The following is a 27,576-nucleotide window of genomic DNA, read 5'->3' on the forward strand; positions in this document are numbered from 1 at the left end:
CTAAATTGTCTGTATGCAGATGCCAGAAGTCTAACAAAATAAGGTCAACGTTTTAGAATGTATGAGGCTTGATGAAGATATAGACACACACACGTGATAGGAGGATAACCAATGAAACCCTGTGAAACCAGAGTATAAATTATACTGAGGTGACAGGGCAGATGGGATTGCTGGAGGGCTGGTACCGTGTGCAAAGGATGGCATAGAGTCAAGTAGGATACAAATCCTACACAGCATCAGGCTCTCTGCCACATACTGTCATCACAGCCTCTGCCCCCATCCCGATCATCACACCATTTCTGGCTCTTTTACCTCTTCCCCATCACCACCTCTGGCGTACAGCCTCCACATTCAATGGCAGGAAAAGGAACGCAGGCTCTAAAAGGTTTCTGCAAGGTGGTGACCTTGCAGAAACTCACCACTGCTTCTACCCCTATCCATGCCTTTCTTGTGCCTTTTCCACCATCCTGCCACCACCCATATGGCACTCATGTCACCCCCTATCCTTCTCCATTGTCCTGATCCTCTTGCACCCCTACTGCAGAAGGGGCAGAATGGACCTTTGGGAGGAATAAGGTGCTAGGCAGTTCAATTTGCATTTCCTTCCTTCCCAGCATATTTCCCTCACTCCTCAACTCTCTCAACATTCACCTCTTTTCACATAACTCCCTCCAGAAGCATTCACCCCTACTTGCACCACTCCCCCCCCCCCCCCACATTCATTATTGCTCACACTCCCTCCCCAAGAATTCACCACCTACTTTCAACCCCTTTCTCCTCCTCACCACATTTCGGCTTCACCCCCTTTCCCTTGCCACAAACCATCCTGGCCTGACGGGAACCCTAGGCAACTCCCTCTTCCCCCACTGCTGTCAGCTGAATCCCAAAACCTGGGAACACTGATCTCAAGCCTTTTCACTCCAGAGAACAGAACAAAGAAGAGCCCTCTACTCCAGGAAGCAGGTGACATGGGGATGGGGTGGACAGGGATGGAACAGGGAGATGACTGGCTCTTCTTCGCTGTTCCTGTTAACTGCAGCCTCATACCCCTCTTCTCCAGTCCTCCAGGGCTGCTAGTTGCAGACAGGAAGGGAGGGCAGATTAGGGAGGGACAGAGGAAAGCCTCTGACCCCTGTTGCAGCCCCACTCTCCTGTCTGTTACAGTCAGTAGCACTGTAAGGGCAGGAGGGGAGGGACTGGAGCAGGGAGCAGAACAGCTCTTTTCTGCTTTGCTCTGCTCTGCTGTTTATGTGCACGTGCTCCCTGCTCCACCTCTCCCCTTTTGTCCTCTGTGTTGCTGCTCTGTTGTCATTGAGGACAAGAAGGCAACAGCTGCATTTTACACATGAAAGAGCTGCATGCAACTCCTGAGCCACAGGCTGGCTTATTTATTTGTTTATTTATTTGTGAAATTTGCATGCGCCAATTTGCATTGGTTGTTCAATGCATTTTACAAAAATAGGGAAACATACATAATTAAAATAATGGAACATATTTGCAAACAGCAAATTAAAGAGCGTACACAGTTAAAATAAAGGAACATATTTAAACTGATAAAAACACTGCTGTTGAGTGCGCCGAGTGTTTGGTTGTCTTTGGCTTTGTACATAAGGCACAAAGCTAGGTTCTTAAACCCTTTGAAAACTGACCCATTAGCTTTTTTTTTTTAAAGGATCCATGCCACCTTTTTTTTTTTTCAGCGGCTGATGTTACCTCTCGTCTTTTGGTTTGTCTGTCTCTTCCACAGTTCCGGGTTTGGGAGCTGTCCCCTTTCACTTTGCACAGCAGCTCATCTCTACGGACAGCTTGCCTGTTTCTGGCCAGCATAAGCCGCTTGGGCGGACCAGATCAGCGCCCCTTCCGCAGAACCCCAAAGGGCTCCATCAGCAGTACCTGTACCAGCAGCAGCACGCCCAGTTCCTGGAGTGCATGAAGCAGCAGGGGCCTCCAAACAGGGTAAGAGATGGTCTGGGTGGGGGGAGGACGTAGGGGACAGCATGCTTCCCTGCGCAAAGGGGGCTGGGAGAATGGGTCATTTTTCAGGCCAGCAGGTAATCCCGGTGCTTTGTTAGATGATATTCTAGAGCCACAGGGTGAAACTTTGGCTGAATTACAGACTCCAGCCCTGCCTGTTGGGGGGGGATGGACATTATGGCTTGCAGTGCTCAGCCCCTTCCCACTCCCAGCGTGGGGTGAAGCACCTTGTGCTGGAGCACTGTCAGCCTGTGAGCAGGGAGGGAGCCTCATTCTGCGGCTGGGACCCGGGAGGGCTCTGCTGGTGGTGGTGTGTGGGATGGAAAGGGCAGGAAGGCTCGTGACCCCTAAATAAGTAAGTGCTCAGCCCTTTGGTTTTCCTTTTGATGGCCCCAGTCCCTGACCTGCGCTTAGAGTGGAGGAGAAGATGAGCGGTCTGTGTACGTGAAGCGCGTCTGATCAGGTTGCTTCTCTGCAGAGACCAGCAAAGCCTAGTGAGAAGCCCCGGCTCTGCCAGATCCCATCGGAAGATATGGATGCCGACGACGGGCCACAGGCTGGAGGCAGCGAGCGTGGGAGAGGCGGGAGGCAGGACCCGCTGAAGGAGAAGGACCAGGAGAGGGGCCAGCAGGAGGAGCTGGTCCTGCAGCAGGTACCAGCAAGGGCCACATTAACAAATACTGCCATGCATACCGTAGTAATCTAATAGACGTTGGTAGACAAAGGACCACTTGGCTCATCCTGGTTGCCGCTGCCTACACTGCTCTAACCAAGGACTTCCCCTGCTATCAGCTATACAAACTTGACTGGCCACACTGCTCCAGTTCTGGTCATCACTGTTCCTTGCCCTTACCACCATCCACTGCACTAAGGATATCGCCCAGTTGTCAGTCATACAAGCTTGACCACCTGCAGCAGCTCCCTCGATTTTGTCCTTAGCAGGTTTAGAGATATAAAAAGGAAAGTTAGAAGTGCCAAGCGGTTGTGGCAAAATACATGCGCTATAAACGAATGGGAAAGCTATGCAAAGTGTCTAGAGGGAATAGGCAGCTGACTGAGTACACTAAAAAGCTTTATTCTGCGTCTATTAACTCGACTGTTGATTGCCCGGAACAGTTATTTCATACTGTTAAGAAACTCCCTAAACTCGATTGCCAGAATGCAAGCATTGAGATATTTTTGGTGGATAACCATGAGAATTTTGCAACCTCTTTCAGTAACAAAGTGGCTGATTTATGTGCTAACTTTGACCCTTTGGAAGAGCCGGTTTATCCTAATATGAATGAAAACTGGGAACATTTTGATTCAGTGCCATGAGACAAAACTATTTCTGCGATCTTTTCATTGAAGGGTTCTTTTTGTCACACGAGTTTCTGTTCCTCTGTGGTATTTAAAGCTGTACGGGGTGATATTGCTAAGTTTTTGACAGATTTGGTTAATGCATCTCTTACTGAAGGTTCTATTCCTACCATTATGAAAACAAGCTACGGTGTGGCTGACTTTGAAAAATCCTGATTGAGACCCACATCCTTTGGCTAATTATTGACCTGTGTTGTCATTGCCATTCCTAGTGAAGGTAATAGAACAAATTTCAGGACTTCTTAGACACGAGGTGAGGTATTGGATTTTTCCAGTTGGGTTTTCGGCCACTGCCCGATACTGAGACTTTGTCGTTATCCTGTTTAGATGCGTTCCATCACGGATCTGATGCTGGTAAGAATTTTGTGCTGGCACTTCTTGATACAGCATCGGCCTTCGACACCTTGAATCATCATATTTTGCTTTGTTGGTTGAGAGAACTGGGAATTTCTGCCAGTTATGAGATGGTCTAAGCATTTCTTTCAGGACAGACCCAGAAAATAAGAATTGGATCAGCCACCTCTTCTCGGTTTGTTCTTAGATGGGGGTGTGCCTGTTGGCAAATTTAGGGTTGTTGTCATTTATTTGCAGATGATATCCAGGTTTTTTTTTTTTCCCAGTACAGTTTATAGTTCGCTCTGCTTTGTAGAAAATCTCTATCTGTGTCATATCAAAAATTAATTGCTGGAGAATAAGTGATCTCTGAATATTAAGAAAACTGAGTTAGCAAGAAAGATGCTTCCAGATGCACTTTGCTTCAAAGGTGATGTTATCTCTATATCCTCTCAGGTTCGCGGTCCCAATAGTGAATCAGGATTCTGCCTTGTCCTTAGATTAAATCTGTAGTCCAGGGGCATTTTATAAATTGCACTTATCGTGAAGGACTAAACCTTCTGTTAAATCATGTACATGCATTTAAAACCAAAGAAAAGATGGATTATACTGAAAAACCAAAATAGCATCCCATCCCAAGAGGAACAATACATTATAATACATCCCAAGAGAACATTACAAAGGGGGAGGGGGGCGGTAGGTAAAAAAGCAAAGAAACACACATCAGTGCTAAGAGCCTCGTTCAAGCATTACATCATCTCTCTAACCCACATAACCCCAAAGACATTAACAATCTCACTGACCTATCCAAAAGAGAGGCTTCCAAATGAACAGGGTCAAAAAAGATAAACTAAGTACCCTGGGGAACTGGAACACAGTTACATGGAAAACTTAGGGGGGGAGGGGGGGAAAGAGCACCCAAAGCATCCAACGCTGCTTCAGTAGCAGAAAACGTTGCCGCCTCATTTGGGTCTCCTTAGCCACATCAGGGAAAATCCCTCTCTTCTGACCACAGAGGCAGTCATTTTTACGATTAAAAATATTGTTGGAAAGCCAGATCTTTACCTGATCGCAGAGCAAATGTAATAAGCGTTGCTCTTGTGGAAATATTGTCCTGGGGATTTTGGAAGAAGGCAGATAAATCAGAGCTCGTTTACAACTGATTCCTGCTTAGCGCTTTTGCGTGGAAATCCCATGCAAGTGGGGGCATTAAGCAATCCTCCCCTAACCCAGATTTTCCTTGCGCTGAAGATTTTACTTCTGGTCAGAGATGGAGTAATTTCCAGAATAGGGGATGGAAGGAAGAGAAGAGAGGCCTGAAAAAGGGAGAGAGAGGGGAGAGAGAGGGGAGAGCGAGAAGTGAAGTGAAGCAGCAGTTCTTCAGAAGTCGTAACCGGAGTTTCTTGTGAGAATACAGGGGAACTTTTCAGTCACAAGCTGTTTCCAAAAAAAAAAAAACCCTTTCCACAGGTATTTCTGAAGCAAGGAGCTTCTCTGCACTACTTTTCTTTTTCTTAAGCAGTTCTGAGCGAGGCATGCGCTTTGTAGAAGTCGTTGCTTGGCTGGGAAGGCCCCTGCGCAGGAATGGCTTGGTTCAAGCTGAGAGAGACGGTGAAGCGGGCTGCAAAATCCCATCGTTTCTCCAGTCACGAGCACACGGCAAGGGAGGCTACTGTACCAGCCCGAGCCCCGCTCCCCTTCAGTTAATAGGCGCACTTTTTAAACTCCCTATTCATTAACACGGCATTAGCTTATTGCATCAGGAATGTTCAAAAATTAAGCAGCTTGTGTGTTAGGAAGCAGCTCTCTGCATCGATTTGTCAGCAGGTGCTCTGCATGTTTGACACCGGGGGGAAGGAGTAACCGTTTAAGTTGCACCAGTAGCGAGTTCGTATTATTAGTTTTGTGTAATTTCACGGACGTTTCTACCTGGGATCCGCTTAGGACTAAGGATAATGCGGATTATTAAATGTTTTAAATAAGTAAGTGTAGCCAAATCTGCCTGCAGCCCGTGCTAAAATAAATTCTACCTGCCACCAGTTACACCTGAGACTATTTACCCAAGCCCTGCCACTGTTTCACGCTGGCTGCTCGAGACTGGCTTGGCTGTGCCACTGATCTGTGTCGTTTCCCCTGAGTGGCTCCCTCCTGTTCCAGGGAATTGACTTTTTTTTGGTTTAGGGCCGCATCCAGGTTTTTCTTCTCCTCCTTTTCATTTACCCTCCGGCTCCTCCATCTGTTTTTACCACTGGTCTCCATCTGTCTCAAGTATGCCTTATCTTTCTCGGGCTTTTGGTTGGGGCCATTCCAGACATCCACCAGCCTCTCCACATGGAAGTATTTCCTGATATTTTTTTCTCAGCCTCCCTTCCAGCTTCCATATTGTGACCGCCTTGTCCCTTGAATTTCCTCTCTGTATGGCTCAGAATAGAGGAAGAGGGAGCGTTAGCTCCCAAAACCCAGTCGAGAAATGTATTCAGTTAGTCCAGTAAAAAGGTATTGCCTTATTATTATTATTATTTTTAATCTGTTAGCCTTTATTCCCACGCTAGTGTTTTGTAGGGACAGCAAAAGGAGTTGAATTATCACGTTTGAAACTTGTGAGCAGTAGTGCTAACCGTCGAGGCTTCAGGCTCAGCTCGGGTCCAGTCGTGCATCTCTCACGTATATTTACTACTTCATTTGTTTAAAAAAAAAAAAATAGAAAAAAAAATCTCTCTAAAGTGGAAGCACATTTTACATTCACTCGTCCCATGCTTGTGTCAGGAAGGACTTGGTATCCTGGCTTCATTTTCCTAAGGAGGTTGGGTAGAAAATGTAACTATGAATAGAGAAACAGGTTTGTAGGATGTAGTGGATTGTCTGTCAGGAGAGGAACTGGGGATGGGAGCTTGGAGAAAAGTGAATCTTAAAGGTTGCTAGGATGCTGACTTGGGGGGGGTTGGGGCTAATGCCTTCCTCTTGTACTTTATTGGCATGTTTTGGTTATTTTAAACATTGGAGCCATTGGGTTAGAGCAGAGGTTCTCAGCCCAGTGCTTTTGACACTCCTAGCCAGTCAGGTTTTCGGGATATCCACAGTAAATATACATGCACTGTCTCCATTGTATGCAAATCAGTTTCCTGCCTGTATTCGGTGTGGATATTCTGAAAACATGACTGCCTGGGTGTGTCCTAAGGATTAGGTTGAGAACCCAGGATTAGAGGATCTAGAAAAAGAGTAATTTAACGAGGGCAGACCAACTGCTAGTGATTTCCTTGCCCCTGGCCCTCTGTGCAGAATGATCTCAGTGGAGCCACTAGGTGGCAGCAGTGCCATGTGGGTTATTCATCCCTTCCTCCCAAAGGTTTTCAGGTCTCCACTTTTTGTTGTTGTTTTAATAATTTGTACAGCGCATGCCTGATGCACATAGCACTGTACAAAGGCACATAAGAGGCAGTCCCTGCTTCTTGGAGCTTACAGTCTAGTCAAAATGGACAGACAAGAGACACAGCAACAACAGTCCAGAGCTCAGACTGAGAAACTAGCACTAGCAGGAAGAATTAAGGTTCAACTTTTAGGCGCAAAATGCGGCCCCTGTACAGAATAACACAAGATTTGTGTATGGGGGGATGGAAGAGGAGCTGCTTTGGTGGTGGTGGTGGTGGGGTAGCAGGGGGAGGGCAGTGGAGTTGTGAAATGTGGCTTCCCTTTACAGTGAGGGTCGGACCCACAGTTCTCCTTGCCTGGCTCCTCCCTAGACCTCCCCAGCAGCAGTTTACATGTTAAAATGTTTTTCTTTTGTTATTTTTTTTTAATTTCTAATGTAGCACTAACAAAATTCCTGAAAATGAAAATCTGATAATTCTTTCTTGTTTGCAGATAAAATTAGTGTGATTTCCCTTTCCTCTGATTTTTATTTAATTCCTGAGAAGGTATTGGTGCTTAGGTGTTTTGAGGCTTTTTTTTTGTAATTTCCCTCAACTTACTATGAATCTAAATAAATCAGAGGGGGGGAGGAGTTAGTCAAAGCCCCATGCAACACCATGCAGAAACATGGAGAGGGCAACCTTGAAAGCCAATTCTTTATATATATTTGTGTATCTTTTGCTTTGTATTCCATCTTTCAGACGCTTCAAAGTGGATTAGGTCGGGTACTGGGGGTATTCCAGTAAATAATTTACCCAGGTAAAATGGCTCTTGGAGCAATTTACAGCACATACAAATTCACCACAGGAGAGAAAAAAAGTACTGCTGTGGGCATGTTTAGGTCAAACGAGGAAAACAGTGGGAATTTCAAAAGCAGGTGCAAAGTGCTCAGAAATTTTTAATACAATATATTTTGCACTTGCAAATTTTCAAATCAAAGAAACATAGGGTCGTTGTATCTTTGAAAATTTGTATAAAATAAATGCATTAAAAATACCACAGTAGTTTGCAGCTATGTAGGCTGTCTGAAAATTGCACCACCCCCCACCCTTGGAAAACACAAATATGGGTATGGACAGCTGAAGAGTGGACTCAGAAAGGAAAATTGTATAAACAGGTTGTGGCCATAATGACATAACACCTCAGCGCCATCCCTAACACCCACTCAGGGTTATCCTGTGGCCATTCGGAGGGCCCTGCTGAGCAGTGACCAGGCCCACCTGCACGCGTGCTCCTACACTGGTAATACCCTCCCACCTGCCAGATGGGTCCCTCTTGCCTCTGGGCAAATATCCCAGTTTGTTCACATCAGCTAATGACATTAAATTGACCACTACCACCTGGGCTGCCTTCTGAGCTATAAACCAGGATTTATGGATTGCTAGATGGCTGGCTCTGGCCCTTGGCCTTGAATTGGACCCGTTGGTTCTTCACTAAGATTCCTGTCCCTGCTTCAGTTGCCCCAGATCATAACTTTCCTCTGAACCTATAAGGGTCACGCTTACGATGTGAAAGAACCATGAAGGAGACTAGAGATCCATTACCTGATGGAGGCAACTGTGTAAAACTACCTTCTCAGGCTCCTTATAACCTCCCTAGAGAGAAGGAAAAATAACCTTGCGATACTGGGCTACCGAATATCACCCTGCAAGGAGAGTGAATTGAGTGAAATGCACATGAGCCTGTTCCTAAGGGACCACTTTCAGGACCATTGCCCTGGAACCTAGAATCTGCAGAATGGACAATGTTTGGGGCAGACATGGAAACAGAAGAATTCAACACCAGGAGTGAGGCCTTCAGTGCAAGACATCCAAGGCCATAAGGTTACTTTCTTCTTCAAAGACGTAAGGACTTCCCTATATTCTAGAAACTGGGAAGGACTAATTGCTGCTCGAGATAATCATCAGTTAGCATAGGGTTTCCATACCTGCATTATCTCGGGCTTTCCTGCTCTACCTCGGTCCTGAATAGTCCTACATCAGGCCAAAGGAGGAACAAAATTCCCTCTGTCAATAGAGAGACCTTTACTACTCCTTGAACAACAGGTATGTGAAGTCCCAGTTAGCCCAAGGTGAGAGCCTCATAGCTGCCAGTGAGGATTCCAGGATAATGCTGTTATTATTTGTGATAGTTGTGGATGGATCCTTGGGCCGGTGGCAGATGACCACGCCCCCGGGGGAAGATCCTGAGAGGGACCACCGGTCAGTCTCAGAGTTGGGAGACAGACACACACAAGTTCTTTTATTAAACTGCTTTTGTGAACCACCAGAGGTGGCAGTAGTGAGCTGGAAGAGCCCGGCTGGGCTGTAGTCCCTCAGGCACTGAAACAGCGATCCCAGGATGGCTGAGCTGTAGAGAAACTGAGATAGTGAGTAGGCAGAGTATGCAGAGTTCAGGAACAGAATCTTGTTGGTAACACTCACACAATAGTCTCTTGGAACAGCCCAGGAGCTGGAATGAAGTAGGCCCTCGAGGAGCGAGTACCTGGTTCCAGGGAAAGCTCTGAGAGAGAGATGGTAACTCACTGGTGTTGTAGGCAGCGGTGACTTCCTGGCAGAAGGTATATTCAGTAGCAGGTCCGGGAACGTGGGCCCTCGAGGAGTGAGTACCGGTTCCAGACTGCGACCTGAAAAGTAAAAGAGAGAGCGAGGCCCCCGAGGAGTGGGTACCCCTGGTAAAGTCCGAGGAGGCAGAGTAGCAAGGTATGCAGAGAGCGAATCCCATCCGCAGCAATACCTGGAGACAGCTAGGTAAACCAACCCGTAGTAACCTTTGCTAACTCGATTAGTTAGCGAAATGAAAGACCTTTAAATATCCGAAGATGATGACATCATCTCAGGGGGACGCCCCTGAGGTTCACGCCACTGCTGGTACTTGAGTCGGGGCCGTGCCGCGCCCGTAGGCTTCAGGAGAACAAGGCGGAAGGCAGCGTCTAGCCGGTCCGGGAACGCCGGAGGAGATCAGCAAGATGATGCCGCGGCAGCCAAACTTCCATCAACCAAAGAGGGAATTGCCAAAGAGGTAAAGAGGGCGGAGTGGAGACGTCGGGCAGCGACGGTCGCAACAAATGCATCCAAGAAACATCTGGTAATAATCTTTGAAGGGGATAAGAGGGAATGCTTCTGTGTATCTGTGTTGGAACTACCTAAGAAAAGGTCTGGTATTGTTCATAGGGACCACCAGAATAGGAGAATTCACCACTTCTATTGGGTCACCTGATATAAATAGTACTTATGCCCTTCAAAGAAGAGATGAAGCCCCAAAACCTGTGACTGACCAACCAGCCTAATACCATTGCCCCAGAGGTCTACATTGAGGGGATAAGAATGTCCTTTGGTGTTCCACCAGCCAAGGCAGAAGACTCCAAATGTTTCTGTGAAGGAGCACTCCCAGAACTAAGTAGCTTGCAACAGGAGGAGGCTGCCCCAGCCAAATCCATTGTCCTGGAATACTTCCTCAAGGAAGAGAGTGAGCTGCCTGAGCAGCTTGCTTGTAGCTTAGGAAATGGTCCCCAACCAGGATTAGTCTTGGTTGGAGGGTGAGGGAAGGAGAAACTTCCAATAAGCACCATCTGATTAGCTGGCATCTTGAGTTTCAGTCCCCAAACTTCCAGGGCCACTCCACAAGACAGCTGTGTTAGGATAGAACTATACAACAAGGTCAAGACTGTAATGATCATTGCTCTGTGGGGGAGCTCCCGAGAGGCACGCCATAAACTCTTTGGCTCCATCTTGATCGGGCCCTGACCAGACAAATTGAAGGGTCAGACCAAAAGTTGCCTTCATCGTGCGAGACTCTCTAGCTGTTAATCTGTCCAAGAGCTGTTGGTCCCCATACAGGAATGATCAAGACCTCCCCTTTCTGCACATTGTTTCTGCAGAAAAGGTCTTCATGGCCTCCGCTGAGGGATGTTGGGTCCAATGCAGGAATATTTGAGTCATGAAGCTATTGTACAGAGCAGCCTAGGGGGAGAGATTATAGGAATAAACAAGACTACTGAAGTGGATATTCAATCTTTCTATCATGTGGAGTCCCTGAACATTTTGATTTCCTCCAACAATTGTGGTCTTAAAAGATGAGGGCAGCTCAACATGCCTGGTGATCCAGCACCTTATTCTTCTCTTCCCTGGGAAGGGAATATAGATCCCTTATATTCTTGGCTACTTTAAGGCTGGAATCAGGTGTCCCATACTGAGGAGCACCCAACTCTAACAATCAGATATAACAGGAAGCACTTGGAGGGAGGCGGGGTATGAGCACCTAGGAATATGGAATCCTCCTACAGATTGTCTCCCATTGCTTCTCTGAGAGCTGATGGAAGTCATGCTCCAGAAATAAGAGTCACCAGCTCCTGTTTCTTGAATAGCATCCCTACTGAGGCATTGTTCCCCACGTCTAAAAAGGAATGATTATCTCTTCCTCCTTGTGTCCTACTGATGCCCTAGGAATGTTCCAGCCAGAGGAGTACTCTAGCATCCCAAAAAATTGCCAAGACCAACCTGAGGTTCTTTCATGTGAAAGCATGAATAATGGCTGGGAGGCGCTCAAGGAGGAATCCAAAAAGTCCTACTCAAGCAGAACCACTCTGGGATTTTATTTTTTTTAATTGGCTGCAGTCATCTTCAGCACCATAAGCCTAATTTGATCTTGGAAGCCTAATTTATGTAGAGGGGAAAATAAACTTTTCTATAGGCTGTTTGGTCCAGAAGCAGAGAAGATGGCAGAGAGGAAATTAAATGTGCCCTGGAGGTGACCTGCTGCAATAATAACTCCATAGTGAACTGGAGATGTGCAGACTCTTCCGTGCCTGAGAGTAAATCTGCAGCCCCCCATGGAACTTCTCGTTCGATTGTCAGAGGGAAGAGATAGATAAAGAGCCTGGCATTCTTGATTTATTGATATATATTTATATAATTTTTTGGCTCAGAGCAGCAGTAAAATGGCCGCTTATCCTGCCAAAATTGGCACGTTGACCAGGCCCTGACACATGTGCATCATTGCACTCGCTTCCCCCATAGGGGGCAGGGCTTGAACTGGGGAATCCGCCCAATTTTGATTTTGGCAGGGTGCCAACGTTCCGTGGATTGCACCTTCCTGCCTGGCACCTGCCTGCTTGAAAGCTAGGCAGAATGCATCGGTTGACATGCTGAGCTGTCATGATTTACCTGTGGTGCTTTGTTTCCCTTTTATTTTTCTTCATGGAGAAACCAGAAGTGAGCAGAGGGAGGGAGAGGAGCAAGTGATCACCTTTGACTCCCCCCCCCCCCCCCCCCCCGACTGAGTACAGATCCAGCACAGCACCATAGGAGACGGTGAGGCAGTCCAGGGAAAAGGCTGTGCTGCAAGCTGCTTTTTTTTTTTTTTTTTTTTTTTAAGAATTGTGCTCTACCAGGGAAATCAGTCCTAAAAACACTTGCCCTAGGAGCCCTGTCAGTAGCTTCCACTGCCGGACCCACAAGGGAACAGGTCACTGGGGACAACCCAGTGCTTGACCCTTTAGTGTGGGAACTTAGACCCCAACTGAGTCTGTTCCCAAGGGGGGAGGGGAGAATCAGTCCAACAAGACCATCAGTTGGAACACCCCCAAAACTCTGCCTATGCGCCACTGGGAACTTGGGTCGAAAACCTTCCTGGGAGCATCCTATACCTAGCTGCAGCACCAGTCCACGTCTGCACTATCTGTTGGAGAGGGAGAAATACTGAAAGAGCTGAAGGCAGCACTAGACCCCTATAGGGGGAGTGGTTGGCTTTGAATACATTTTCTCTATCTCCATCTGCTGGTAGGAGGACATAACCAGGCCCAGATTTAGGCATAAGCAACTGCCTAGAGTGACAAATTTTGAAGATGCTAAAGAGGTGCCTCTTCTGCATCCTTTTGGGTCCATAGATATAACCCACCTATCTAGACTAGTCTGATATGGATAATAAGGAATAAACAATAAAAGTTAACCAAACACTTTTTCACTACTTATCAGGTCCTGGGAAGTTTCAGGCAATATGCAGTGCACAGGAATTGATGCAAGGTCTCAGCACAGAAATCTGCTCCCTCTGTACTCCCAGCTGAGATTAGAGAATTCCAGCAACTTCAGGATTAGTTCTCTATCCAAAGGGCACAAAATACTAACATTAGCTCTCTGACCAATGGCCTTCTAACTTAGTAATAGTTTTCTGACCCATGAAACTGCAGCTTCTGCAAGGATACAGTAGTTGCTTACCTGTAACAGATATTCTCCGTGTTTAGCAGGACAAATAGCCATACATCTGAGTGACATCATCCAACAGTGCCAAGTCAAGTACTGCTCTCTCCTAGTTCAGAAACTTACTAGAACTTTCCTGAGAATGTGTGGTTCTCCTGGTGCTTTACCTCAGTCTATTTTCTAACTAATCTCAATTTACCAGGTAGAAGTGTTGGTTTGTGTGGCTATTTGTTCTGCTGTCCACAGAGAACACCTCCGTGGATAAGCCAGACAATACAGCAACATATCTGAGGACTACCTTGCTGAGGGTTGTAAGTGAGCTTTTTATGTTGTTCTCCTGAAACCAGTCTTTTATTTTCTTTTTTAAATTTTAAAACATTCTTTAATACTACTGGTCCAAAGCTATTGTTTGCATTTGCTTCTCTATTTAACAGTAATGTCTTGCAAATATATGAAATGAGAATCAAATTGCTGCCTTACAGATATCCTGCATAGATACATAATTAACAAATGCTGTTGATGTGGCCACTGCCTGTATGTAATGGGCTTTGATTGACTGCAGAAGTTTCTGATGCAGGAGTTTGTAACGATGAGAGATGCAATGCGTCAACCACCTTGAAAAAGTTTGTTTTCATAGTGGACATCCTTGCTTATCGATATCCTATGACATAAATAACGGAGTTGTTTTCCAGCATGGTTTTGTTCTTTCTAACTAGAATAAGAGTGCCCTCCTGCAATCCAATGTATGCAGAGCTTATTCTTCAGAGAACGTATGTGGTTTTGGAAAGAAAGTTGGCAATGTAATTATCTGGTTAATATGAAATTATACTACTTTAGGTAGAGGCTGCAGGTGTGTTTTTAGTACTATTCTGTCTTCGTATATTTGAGTATATGGAGAGTAGTCAACCAAGGCTCGTAGTTCATGTACTCAATGAAGTTATTGCCATTAAAAAAAAGTACTTTCCAGGCAACAAATTTTATGTTAGTGGTTCAAATTTAGATTGCATTAATTGTCCCAGCACTATATTTAAATCCCACTGTGGCGTTTGTGATTTTATTGGAGGCTTCAGAATGTATAAGCCTTTAATGTACCTTGTTATCAATAGATTTTGGGAAATCGTTTTTTCATTTGCAAACTGGAGATATGCAGATTTTGCACTAAAATGTATTCTTACTAAATTTGGTTTTAATTCTGAGTCCGATAAGTGTAGTAGGTAACGTAGAATACTTTAGATGGAGCAATTGAAAGCATCTGTCTCATTACTGGTACACCAATTTGAAAATCTCCTCTATTTACAATTTATGATTTTTCTAGTTGCTGGCCTCCTTGACACCAATAGTACATGCTTTACTTATTGTGGAAGTTGCAGATTATTTATTATCTACCTTTTAATTTCCACACTGTTTAAGACAGAGATGGCAGATTGGAATGTATAAGGAATCCTTGTTGCTGAGTTAGCAGGCCAGGACATTTTGGAAGATGTACTGGTGACACTGCTACTAGTCTGTTTAGTCATGGGAGTTATGGTTTATGTGACCAATAGGGGTTTTTTAGAATCATTGTTCCTTTTTCTGTCTTCATCTTGAGGATCATTTTTGGGATTAGCGGGATTAACATAAAAATGCATATAATAGACCCCTTTTCCAAGGGACTACAAACACATCTGTCGCCATAGCTTGCTGCGAAGATCTTTTGAAACAGTATTGTTGAAGTTTCTGGCTGTTTGGAGATGCAAAAAGATCCACAAGTGTCTTTCCCCGTATGTTGAAGATCTGATTTAATATACTGTGATGTAGAGCCACTTGTAAAGCTCTATTTGATGGCTCAGTGAGTTTGCTAGCACATTGTTTTTACCTGGAAGATAAATCACAGAGATGTGAATGTTCCTGGTGACTGCTGAATTCCATATAGAGATCGCTCCTTGCATAATTTGAAGGAACCTGGGTCCTCATGTTGTTTGTGTAGAACATGGCCTCTTGATTGACCTTTTGAATCTGAACTACCTTGCTCGATATCCAGGGTTCGAAAACCTGCAGGACTTTGTATATTACTTTTAGCTTCAACATATTGATGTGATACGACCTGATTCGATACTTGTATTGAGAATGTCGGTATATAAAAATCCGAAATAAATAAATACCTTGCTTCCTGAGCATTTCATTGACCCTGTGTACAAATGTTTTCAAGATGTGGGCCCTAGCCATGTAGAGATGTAACTATTATGATCGCCTGATTGTCTGGCGTGTGAATATTCTGTCCAGAGAGTATGTTTCTGATGTTTGTCCACTAGCTCAGGGAAGATACCAGGCTTTCCGATATTGGAATCTTGTGTCCCAGCATTTGGGTGTGCTAATTCTAGTTTGTTCTCAAGTGCCATTGTGCTTGTCACATGTTGAGACACACCAAGGGGGTGACATGCACTGCGGATCCCATGTGACCTAACAACCTCAAGAAATTCCTTGCAGTGATCTATTTCCTTCTGCACTGAAATTGTACTATGCTTTTCAGTTTGCTTGCCCTCTGACTTGGCAGATATGATTGGCCTTTTCTCATGTCTAGCTGTGCACAGATGAATTCTGTGTCTGTGTCAGACTGGACTTCTCATAATTTATCAAGGGTCCCAGTTGATGCATTGTCTGCACTACTTACTTTGCATTTTGCATCGATCTTCTATACCAATGGTTCTCAACCTTTTTTCCATCATGACACACCTGACAGATGATGCTCATGTGCATGACACATTGCACACTACATTTAACAGCTATACTAAAAGTAAAATCCTAGATATTTTGTCAAATGATGCAGGAAAAAGGTAACATATTCTTTAATTTCAATAACTGCTTATAAAATATCATTTTTAAATGTTATTTTTTCATAAAAATTTAAATTTCGTTTACTGCATCAGTGAGAAATATGGGACCGATATGCATATATAGCATAAGAAATTACCATGCTGGGTCAGACCAAGGGTCCATCAAGCCCAGCATCCTGTTTCCAACAGAGGCCAAACCAGGCCACAAGAACCTGGCAATTACCCAAACACTAAGAAGATCCCATGCTACTGATGCAATTAATAGTAGTGGCTATTCCTTAAGTAAACTTGATTAATAGCAGGTAATGGACTTCTCCTCCAAGAACTTATCCAAACCTTTTTTGAAGGCTTTTCTATACAGACAAACTCTCATACATTTCACTGTCAACCTCAGAAAATTCTGACCTATTCTGGAGATTTTACAGAGCAGAGTTAGGAAATTTCCCCTTTCAACTCACAATATAAAAAATATATTCAAATTCTGATAGCCCCTCAGTAATAGTACTTCAAAATCCTTTCCCCGACAGGTACTTTGTGAAGTAACATGAAAACCTGCTAAAAAGACACTTAGAAATTATATAGCATACCAGTCGTACCATAAGAGCACTAATACCCAGGACTTGAACAGCAACAACCTTACCTATGAAAAGCAAGACTGCAAATATAGAAAACAGAACACTTACTATTGGAAAAACAAAGAAAGCCAGACTGCTCTAGATTCCTACTCAAAATCTACCTCCTAGTTAGCAGAAACCCTCACTTCTGTCAAACATGCAGAATGCAGACTGACTCTTATCTAATACAGAATAAAAGACCATAAATTATAAACACGCATATAGAGAAAAACTGAAACTCCAAGAAGCGGAGGGGGGGGGGGGGGGGGTACGGTGGGATGGCGGGACAGGATACAGCATGTCTGCAACATTTTAGCTTGGACTGGTGGTGGCAGTGATTGCCAGGGTGAGGGAAAAGCAGCAACAGGGAGCAGTGATGAGGAATTTTAAGTTCTAGCTCCTTACTCTGCACTCTCCTGAAGCAGCAAGCACATGTGACTGTTACAGAGAGCATAGGCTTGCTATGTCAAATTTTTGGTGACTCACCTTCCGACCCTTGGTGACACACCAGTGTGTCCCGGCACTGGTTGAGAACCCCTGTCCTATACGATGCTTGATATTAGTCAGTTGTCTTAAGTATGGAAAAACGAACCGATTGTCCTTTCTCTTGAACATTTTTTTTCTTTTTAGGAAAAGATTCAGCTCTCTGAGGTCTAAAATTGGACAAAATTCTCCTGTCTTCTTCAGGACTAGGAAATATCTGGAATAGAACCCCTCCCCTTTTTACAAACGAGGGATGGATTCTCTTGCTCCGATTTATATCAAACGTTCCAATTCCCTCTTGAGAACCTTAAGCTCCTTTAGAATATATTCTTGATAAATTGGTGGTGGTTCTTTCACATTCAGTAAATTGCCTCTGGACATTATTTTCATAACCCCTGTGTCTAGTGATGTGATTCCAGTAATTTTGGAATTATTGGAGTCTTCCATCTACTGCAGCGGTTCTCAACCTGTGGGTCGCGACCCCGGCGGGGGTCGAACGACCAAAACACAGGGGTCGCCTGTGTTTTGGTCGTTTGACCAAAACAGGTCTGCAGACCGACCCCCAACAACCCGGTCCGCAGACCAGTACCGGGCCGTTGGGGTTTTTTGCCGGTCTGCGGCGCCGCGGCTGCTGCGGGGAGGCAGGGCGAAGCTGGAGACCTGCCTCCTCCAACCCCAAAAGGGAGCGCGTCGCGATGCTCCTCCTACTGGGGGTCCAGGAGCGGTCCGGGAACGATCTCCTGGGCGTGAGCCGTCGGCTGCCAGTAATCAAAATGGCGCCGACGGCCCTTTGCCCTCACTATGTCACTGGGACCGACCGCTGCTATTGGTCGGTCTCAGTGACATAGTGAGGGCAAAGGGCCGTCGGCGCCATTTTGATTACTGGCAGCCGACGGCCCACGCCCAGGAGATCGTTCCCGGACCGCTCCTGGACCCCCGCTGGACCACCAGGGATGTTTGGCAGGTCTTGGGGGGGTCAGGCGGGTGGGGGGGTTGCGGTAAATTAAGTCGGCAGGTCTTGGGGGGGTCAGGAGGGTGGGGGGTTACGGTAAATTAAGTCGGCAGGTCTTGGGGGGGGGTGCGGTAAATTAAGTCGGCAGGTCTTGGGGGGGGGTCAGGAGGGTGGGGGGTTGTGGTAAATTAAGTCGGCAGGTCTTGGGGGAGTCAGGAGGGTGGGGGTTGTTAATTTAAAGTGTGGGATGGGGGTTTTTTTTTGGGGGGGGAGGGGTTCCCAGAGTTTTCTGATCTGGGGAGTGGACCGAAATGGCCCTCCCCAGACCCGAAAACAAAATGGGGAGAAAAAAAAAAGCTATGCACTCCCCTAATTTGCTCCATAAGACGCCCAGATGCAGAGCCAGTTTAGCACAATTTTTTTTTTTTTAATTTTCCCCCTCTGAATCCTAGGTGCGTCTTATGGTCAGGTGCGTCTTATGGAGCGAAAAATACGGTACTTCCTGCCCGCCCTGCCCCGGAAGACAAATGTTGCCGGAGCCGCACGGGCAGGAAGGAGGAGGCGCGTCAGCCACGTGCAAAAGAGGAGCAGCGGGGCGGGAAGACTAGGGCCGCTGCAGAGCCCATCCTGTGGCAACCCGTAAAGAAGAGGCCCAGAGGTGAGAGAGAGGTGTGTGCGAGTATGAGATGAGTTGAGAGATTGTGTGTGAGAGTGAATTGAGAGACTGTGTGTGTTTGCAGAGACAGCATGTGAGAGCCTCTGTGTGTGTGAAAGAGACAGCATGTGACAGTGAGAGCCTGTGCTTGAGCAAGGCAGCATGTGGGGGTGTGAGAGAGCCTGTGTGTGAGACTCAGACAGCCTGTGCCAGTGAGAGACTGTGTGTATGAATGATTTCATGACAGAAAGAGCATGTGACAGTGAGATCCTGTGTGTGTGTGTGAGAGAAATGCATGTGAGAATGAGAACCTGACTGTGTGTTTGAGGGAAGACGACAGGTGGAGAGAAAAGAAACAAAAAAAGGCAATATAAAAGGAAATGGCAAAAAAATAAAGGGAAGCAGATGTAAAAACAAATAAATTACTTTTTACTGATTGGTACATGTAATCTTTGGGAATGTGCAAGAGTAGCACTTTCTCTATGGCGGATCTCACAATGTACGAGATCAACATGGAGGAAGTGGAAACCCATGGGGCCTGCACAGAGGAGGCAGCAGAATGGGCTTCAGTGCCAATAGCAGCAATCAGTGCCTCCCCAATAGCCACGTGGCAGCAGTGGCAGTAATTAGATTAATTGTTTGACTCAGCTGGAGGTGACAAAGTATGAAGTGGGATGTGAAATCAGCTTGATCTGGTGGAGAATTAGGATTGCTGTTACACATGAACTGTATTTGGCAAACATAAAGGGAGCCAGGATAATCAATTGATGCCTGCAGCTGAGGACTGATTCATTATGACTCATGTAGAAATTAGTGCATTTTCCAGATTAGTCTACATAACACAATTCTCAACATTCAGCATTATTTCTGCTGCATAGAGTTTTATCTGAGAGGCTCTGAGGTTGTGAGGGAGCCAGTAAGAGTGAGAGCATGAGTGTCTATGAGAAAATCCAGGGGAGTAAGAGTGTGTGTGTGTGAGTGGGGGGGGGGAGAGTGTCTTACACCCTGAGAGTGTATCAGTGTCTGTGAGAGTGAGAGGTTATGGTGGGTATAAGAGCATGAATGTGTAAGTATGTGACAGTGTATGTGTGAGAGAGAATGGACATGTGAGTGTATGTGTGAGAGAGAGAGGATAACCTCCTAATCCTCGACAATATCAGGGTGACTGGAAATCAAGAGCTCCCATGTATGGACAGCAGGGGCTTTTTAAAATCCTTATTAGTTTTAATTATTGTGTGTTATTTGATATATGTGCTGTTTTGAAATATTATTGGTGTTTGGGAAATTATAAAAATGTACATGATTTTAATTAATAGAAATTCTATTTATCAGTAATTTTAAAATATTCTTTTATTAGTATGGTTTTACTATTATAACTGATGCTTTATGTTTCTTAATTTTATTGTTTTATGAGGAATGGTGGTTCTGTTTATAAATGTCATAATAAATAAGTATGCACTAAAATCCAACCCCATCCATAACCCCGCCCCCATATGACCAAAGCCCCACCCTCGCCCCGCCCTCGCCCCGCCCTTGCGGGGCGAGGGCGGGGCGAGGGGTCACCGCAACATGAGGAACTGTATTTCGGGGTCACGGCATTAGAAAGGTTGAGAACCACTGATCTACTGGAATTTCTGACAATGGTTCTTTGCTGCAATTTTGTACACATCTACAACCCATGAGGGGGGCCTGAATATGGGCTGCTGAGGCTGCATTTGTTGGACTTTCTCTGTTTCTTGGCCGTGGTGGTTATTGAGGTTGTTGCAGCTGTTGTACTAACATTGGATGCTACCTGTCATGATAAGAATACAGATGATAACATCATCTTTGTGCATAGTAGTATTTATTTATTTATTGCTTTTCTATACCGATGTTCGTATGCACATCACACCGGTTTACATGGAACAGTATAGGAGCAAAAGATTGGAATCAGAAAGGAAATTACATCTCAAATTTTAACAGTTCAGGGAGAATCAAACAAGAGATGAAGGAAGGAGAGGAAGAATAGGAAGTCAAAATACGATAATAGAGAAGAAGCTTATATGGATATCAACTGTTGAACAAATTGAAAACAACAACTGAAAGAACTGGCTGGGGGAGGGGGGTTATGGGAGGGGTTACGGGTATGCTTGCAAGAACAGCCAGGTTTTTAATTTTTTGTTTTTGAAGATGTGAGGGTTGGGGTCCAGTCTTAGTTCTTTGGAAATTGAGTTCCAGATGGAGGGGTCAGAAAGAGATAGAGACCGATCACGGGTGGATGTAAGGTATGCTAGTTTGTGTGAGGGTATCGTAAGGGTTCCATTGAAGGAAGATCTGGTGGATCTTTGTGAGGTCTGGAAATGAAGGGAGGAGTTGAGCCATTTAATATTATGATTATATAGGGCTTTGTGGATTAGAGTAAGATTCTTAAATAGTATTCTGGATGGAATTGGGAGCCAATGGATTTCTTTTAAGATAGGTGTAATGTGTTCATTTCTTTGGGTGTTAGTAAGGATTCTGGCGGTGGCGTTTTGTAGGCGTTGAAGGGATCTTAGTATGGATGTTGGATGACCTGATAGTATGGAGTTGCAGTAATCGATTTTGGTGAGGATTAGAGCCTGAAGGACAGTTCTGAAGTCGCAGAGGTGTAATAGGGGCCTTAGATTTTTCAAAGCGTGAAGCTTAAAATAGCAGTCTTTGATTGTGGAGTTTATGAATTTTGTTTAGGTTAAGTTCATTACCTAGAGTTACACCTAGGTTTCTTGCTTCCATTGCAATTGAATATTTGAGTAGTTTTGAGGATAAGTCAATTTGCATTTTGTCGTTTATCTTGTGGTATAATAATAGTAGTTCAGTTTTGGAAGTCTTTAAGGCTAGATTCAATTGCTTGAGTAATTGGTTGATGGTAGCAAGGTGTACTTCCCAAAGTTGGAGAGTTTTGGATAAGGATTCAGTAATGGTTTTTTTTGTATTGATATTGGCTGTTCTTTCTTTGTGAGGATTGGTTTAGGTGATAGGAAGACAAGGATTGATTCTTTAGATTCCTTCCCTCTGTCCCCAAATAGGTTCTCTCGCCTGTGCATGGCGTGTCAGCTACCTTTTCACGATCCGCCTAAGCCCAGAAGCCTATAACCATGTCAATCTTCTTGTAGATATGGCTATAGAAGACGCTTTGGAAGCAGTATGAAAACAATCATATACTGATCTTGCATTTTGTACAATCTTTCCTATTTGTTATTGTTTGACAGCGTGATGCTTACTGGTCTGAAGTCAAATATTGTGCAAATTCTTCCAACTTTTGTATGTTGTTAATCATGGACCGGACCATTTGTATCTGATGGGCACCTGTCCTTAATATAAGGATTCCTGATTGATAGACTTTTAGGAAAGAAAATGTATCAGCCTGGCGCCTTTGCCTGGTAGAGCGGATGAGTATGATTTTGACTTTTTTAGCTTTCTTCATTGCAGACTTTACTGTTAACGAATCCTGGCATAGTTATACCCTAGAATCGTTGTACTTTATATTTGGTGTCAATATTTATCTCTTCAGGTGCTATTTAAAATGGTGTCTTCCACATTCTATTGCCTTTATGTTGTCTTTGGCTAGACTAAATGAATTTGACTCTGACATTTTTCTGTATAAAAGCCAGGCAAGTTGTGCCCTCAGGAGGGGTAGTTCTACCCGCTATAGAGACAGGCCTGGAGGGATATCAGGTGTCAATAGAGTTTCCGAAAATTCCAATGAATCCCCCAAATATCTTGCAAGCTGTGGGGCTCTTTTAAAGGTTCTTTGTAGTAGACCTCCCTCCCCCCCACCGTTTCCTTCATTCAATGAAGATTCCTCATGAACTGGATTGTCCTTTCCTTGCTCCTCTACACTCTGTTTATTTAGCAATATAAGTTGCCACGAAGTCTGACCATGGTTTGTGCACAAAGGAGTCGCATTATGGAAGAGGTGGATTAAGCAGATGTTTCCGCACAAAGTGTGTTAGTAACTCTGGGAGCCCAACCTACTTGTTTCTGTATTCTGCAAGCAGACATTCTCTGTATTTTCCCCATTTTGATTCTCTGTGGTAAGTTGCACAGCTTCTGTCACGTGAGGAGATTTTCTCAGTGCCCTGTTTCCTTGGTGCTAAATATTTGGTGCCATTTCCCTTCAGCCCCGACACATCTGCACTGTGTCTCAGCGCTGAAGCCATCATGTCATCTGCACCATACTTTGGCGCTGATGTGCTGTCCGTGCCGATCCTTAGTGCCAACATTTTGCCTGAGTCGTTTTCTTCTGTGCTGTAAGTGCCTGGCACCAATGCTGTTTTTGGAGCTACATGCTATGTGTGCCGATGCTACTTTGGCACCATATTTTTCATGTGCAGATGATATCCCGGCACGGGTTACTGATGATCTGTCGGCTCTGTTTTTATTTTTTGATTCATGTGACTTGTGATTTTTATGTGATAATCTTTCTGGAGAAGTAGGAACTTTTCCGGTTTTTCTCCATAGATATTCTTTTCTCTGCCAATTTTAAACTCAGATCCCTACACAAACAGGCTTGGAGAGACATATTTCCGCAGGGACCAAAATTCTTTGTATCATGACCTGGCCCCAGAGATCTGAGGCACAAATCATGTTGATCCTGACTTGCCATCTTGTGGCAGGACTTTGCACAAAGTTTGAAAGGACTTTTATCTTTTTTTCTGCTATGAATCTTCTTCCTGAGGCATTCTGCCTTTTTATTTATTTTTAAACCAATATAGACTAAAAATAATCTACGCTGGGTTTTTTTCTTTATATTTAAAGAAAAAAAATCTTCACTCATCATGGCAATGCTCTGGAAAGGTCTAGTAACTTTCTGAGGTAGGAGACAGCAGTACCTGACTCAGCAGTGTCAGATGACGTCGCCCAGATGTGCGGCTGTATTGCCCTGCTTGTCAATGAAAAATGGGTTATGTATGCTACCTGAGCCTCATTCTGAGTCAAACCAGCATCTCAAGCCTCTGTTTGAATTACAAGTGCAAAGGTCAAGCACCACCTGCAGCCAGCTCAGAGGAAAGGAGGGGTTTCGGTAAGATTTCCTCCGGTCTCCTTGCTGGGCATGCCATACCAACTTTGTTCCCGATCCCGTTGGGGTAAGGGGAAGTGGGCTTCTAGGCCCCGCATTAGGCTTGGTTGGCACACAGAATGGTGGGCCGTGGCGGCGCCATCTTGCACACGTTGTGCGTGCTGTATTGTGCACCATAGAGTGTCAATACGTACAGTGCGTGTTGGCGCTGTGCATGTGCGGTGTGCATAACATTGCATGTGTACATACGCTCGCAACTTACTAGGCGCAGAATACAAGTAAAGCCGGGCGCACGGGCTGTGCAATGCGCCTTGCCGCAGACCGTGTAGGCACCCAAAATCTGTGCGCATAAAATTTTAAGTGCAAGCTGACTGAACACACAGCAACTGTTGCCAATGGTTCCGGCAGCAAAGAAACATAAGCACCTTTCTCTCTGTGCTGCTTGTCATATTAGGGCTTCACAGTCTGACCTGTCAGCACAGTGAGGAAACCCAGGGAGAGCTGGCCTCCCCAGTCTTTGCTAAGCCCAGCTCCTCATTCAGAGGATGGTTTAGCCATAGCCTTAACTGGAAGTACCCTGGATCTGAGTACCCCTGGGATTGGGTCATCCATGGGAGAGGGAAATTCAGCGGCACCTATCCCAGTACCTCCTGGGCTAAGCATGGATCCAGCTGCCTTCTCTTGAGTGGAATTTTTTCAAGGCCTTTAAGCCTTCGTACAGGTGCAGTCTGCTACCTCACTTGCTCCTGTCCGGACAGAACCTCAGCCAGTAAGCCCTCCCTCTCCCAGGCTTTTCGGCAGACCTCGAGGCATGCCTTGCCTCACCAAGGGTGTCCCTGGCAGGGACCTAGATGGCAGGGACGAAGAGAAGGAAGATGGGGACATTCCCCCTGGTTTAGAACCATATCGGACCATGTTACGGTTTTTCCATAGACAAATTGCCGGCCCTGGTTTCCCAGACCCTGAAGATGCTGGGAGTGCCTGGGGCAGATTCTATGAAGAAACCAAAGAAGAATCCCATCCTGATTTTCCTACGGAAAGCCTCTTGCTACTTTCCAGTACTGGAAGCCATCCAGGAGTTGATTGACTTGAAATGGGATGCTCCAGAAGCAAGTTTTAAAAGTGGACGAGCGTTAGAAGCTCTATACCCACTAGATCTTGCAGCGAGAGAAAGTTTACATTTCCCTAAAGTGGATGCGCTGGTCTGTGTCGTCTCTAAGCGAACAACTATCCCAGTGGAGGGAGGAGTGGCCTTAAAGGATGCGCACGATAGATGGATGGAGTCCATCCTTAAACAGGCCTTTGAAGCAATAGTAATGACCTTACAGATTGCTTCTTTTTGTGCCCTGGTAGTTCGTTCATGCCTACTCCTCTCGGGGTCAAATTCCAGAGCAGTTATGGAACCCGCCACCGCCTTTTTAGCTGTCTTGGGCTCGGACCTAGTCCATACCTCAGCTAGAGGAGTGGCCTTAGTGGTGGCGGTGGCCAGAAGACAGCTATGGCTGCGGAATTGGTCAGCAGACCCAACGTCCAAGGCAAATCTCACAAAGATGCCTTCTCTTTGGAAGCAAATTGGAACAGCTGGCCAGTAAGTGGGGCAAATCTCCAGTTCCCTGGCTACCAGAAAATAAGAGAAAGCAGTTACAGCACCCTTCACCTATGAGGGCTCGATCCAAGGGCTCCCAGCGCTTTTGCCCCTACAGAAACTCAACATTTCAGAGGTGTTGGTCCTTTGGGAGGTCTCAGTCCTTTCGGAGCCGACAGCCCAAGAGGGGCAAGCTCGGGTTCAGGTTCATCCCAAACCCCCCAATGAAATTTTACCGACCCACCCTTGGAATGAGGAGATATGGGGTCGACTGTCCCTCTTCTATCAATGGTGGGTCGAGATCTCTTCGGACAAATGGGTACTGGAAGTCATACGAGAAGGATATGTGCTGGAATTTCGCAGCATTCCTCGGGATATATTCATGATATTTCCTTGCCACTCCTAGCACAAGAAGCAGGCATTGGAGACTACTCTGTTAAGGCTTCTCAGGATGAGGGCTATAATCCCAGAACCTGCGCCCCAGGAAAATATGGGGCGTTATTCCATCTATTTCATCATACCCAAGAAGGAGTGTTCCTTTCATCATCCTGGTCCTCAAAAGCATCAACTGACATCTATGAGTGATTCATTTCTGCATGGAAACCCTACGCTCCGTGATAATGGCCGTACAATCGGGAGAGTTCTTAACCTCCCTGGACCTATCTGAGGCTTAGCTACATATTCCAGTCTGTCAAGAACATCAACGTTTCCTATGTTTTGCAGTCCTGGGTCACCATTATCAGTTTCAGGTGCTGCCCTTTGGCCTGGCCACCGCCCCCAGAACATTTTCCAAGATTATGGTAGTTGTAGTGGCAGCGTTGAGAAAAAAGGGATTCCAGGTGCACTGTACTTGGATGACTGGTTGATTTGGGCAAAGTCTGTGGAAGAGAGACTCCGAGTGACCAACAGGGTGACCTCCTTGCTTCAGGAACTTGGTTGAGTTGTAAAACTGATAAAAGCAGTCTCAGACCCTCCCAGTCCTTAGAATATTTGGGAGTCTGATTCAACACCAAGCAGGGCAAGGTCTTCCTTCCGACCACGTGGATAACGAAGTTGATGTCCCAAGTGCGTCGGTTGATGAGCACGATATGCCCAATGGTGTGGAGCTATCTTCAAGTTCTCGGTTTGATGGGGGCATCCCTGGAAGTAGTGCCGTGGATGAGGGCACACATACGACCACTTCAACGCTCCCTGCTGATACGTTGGAACCCGCAGTCTCAAGACTATTCGATTCGCCTCTGCTTACCGATGGAAGTATGCTCTCGGCTCCAGTGGTGGCTGCAGGAAGCTCATCTGGGCAGGGGTATACCCCTGTCCTCTCCAATCTGGCTGGTCCTCATGACAGATGCGAGCCTCTGGGGCTGGGGAGCTCACTGTCAGGAACTGATTACCCAGGGACGTTGCACCAAGGAAGAGGGCCCTCTGGAGCATAAACCGCCTGGAACTCCAGGCAGTCATATTGACATGTCTACAATTCAGCCACATACTCTAGGGTCAAGCTGTCCACGTAATGTCGAACAATGCAATGACTGTAACCTACATCAACCGCCAGGGTGGAACCAAAAGCCAGCAAGTGTCACAGGAGATAGATCTCCTTGTGGAATGGGTGGAAATACATCTACAGATGATCTCAGCCTCCCACATCACAGGAAAAGACGTCAGAGCAGACTTTCTAAGCAGGGAGAGTCTGGATTCAGGAGAGTGGGCGCTGTCGGTCAAAGCCTTTCAGCTGGTAGTAGATCACTGGGGTCTCCCGTCCATCGACCTGCTGGCCGCATCTCTCAGTGCGAAGGTTCCATGATTCTTCAGTTGCAGAAGAGATCAGTGGTCCCTGGGGATTGACGCTCTCGTTCAGACCTGGCCAGAAGAGGACTTGCTATACTCCTTCCCTTCGTGGCCCCTGCTGGGCAGGATCATTTGCAGAATCGAGGACCACAAGGGATTAGTCCTACTAGTGGCTCCAGACTGGCCCAGGCGTGATATACAGACTTGCGGAGACTCTTGGTGGAGACTTCCCTTCATGAGGATTCGTCTGATGACGTGAGGATATTCGCCGGATGTAATTGCCACCTTACTCCGCGCACGGAAGTTCTCTACATCCACAGCATATGTGCGGGTCTGGAGAGTATTTGAGGCCTGGTAGAGGAACGCTGTGTTTTCCCTTG

The 27,576-nt window shown here is 45.7% G+C and overlaps 1 protein-coding gene across 8 annotated transcripts in view; it reads left to right on the top strand.

Moving 5' to 3' along the window:
* The window catches only part of HDAC7 (histone deacetylase 7), a 360,128-nt gene that overhangs the window by 279,696 nt on the left and 52,856 nt on the right, over positions 1-27,576 (top strand). For all 8 annotated transcript variants that reach the window (XM_029595103.1, XM_029595106.1, XM_029595102.1 and 5 more), the window contains 2 exons: positions 1,748-1,956; positions 2,453-2,626. In XM_029595103.1, coding sequence (XP_029450963.1) covers positions 1,748-1,956; positions 2,453-2,626 — 383 coding nt within the window. The remainder of the gene's footprint in view (positions 1-1,747; positions 1,957-2,452; positions 2,627-27,576) is intronic.

Source organism: Rhinatrema bivittatum, chromosome 3 (genome assembly GCF_901001135.1).
Source record: "Rhinatrema bivittatum chromosome 3, aRhiBiv1.1, whole genome shotgun sequence".
NCBI lineage: Eukaryota > Metazoa > Chordata > Amphibia > Gymnophiona > Rhinatrematidae > Rhinatrema > Rhinatrema bivittatum.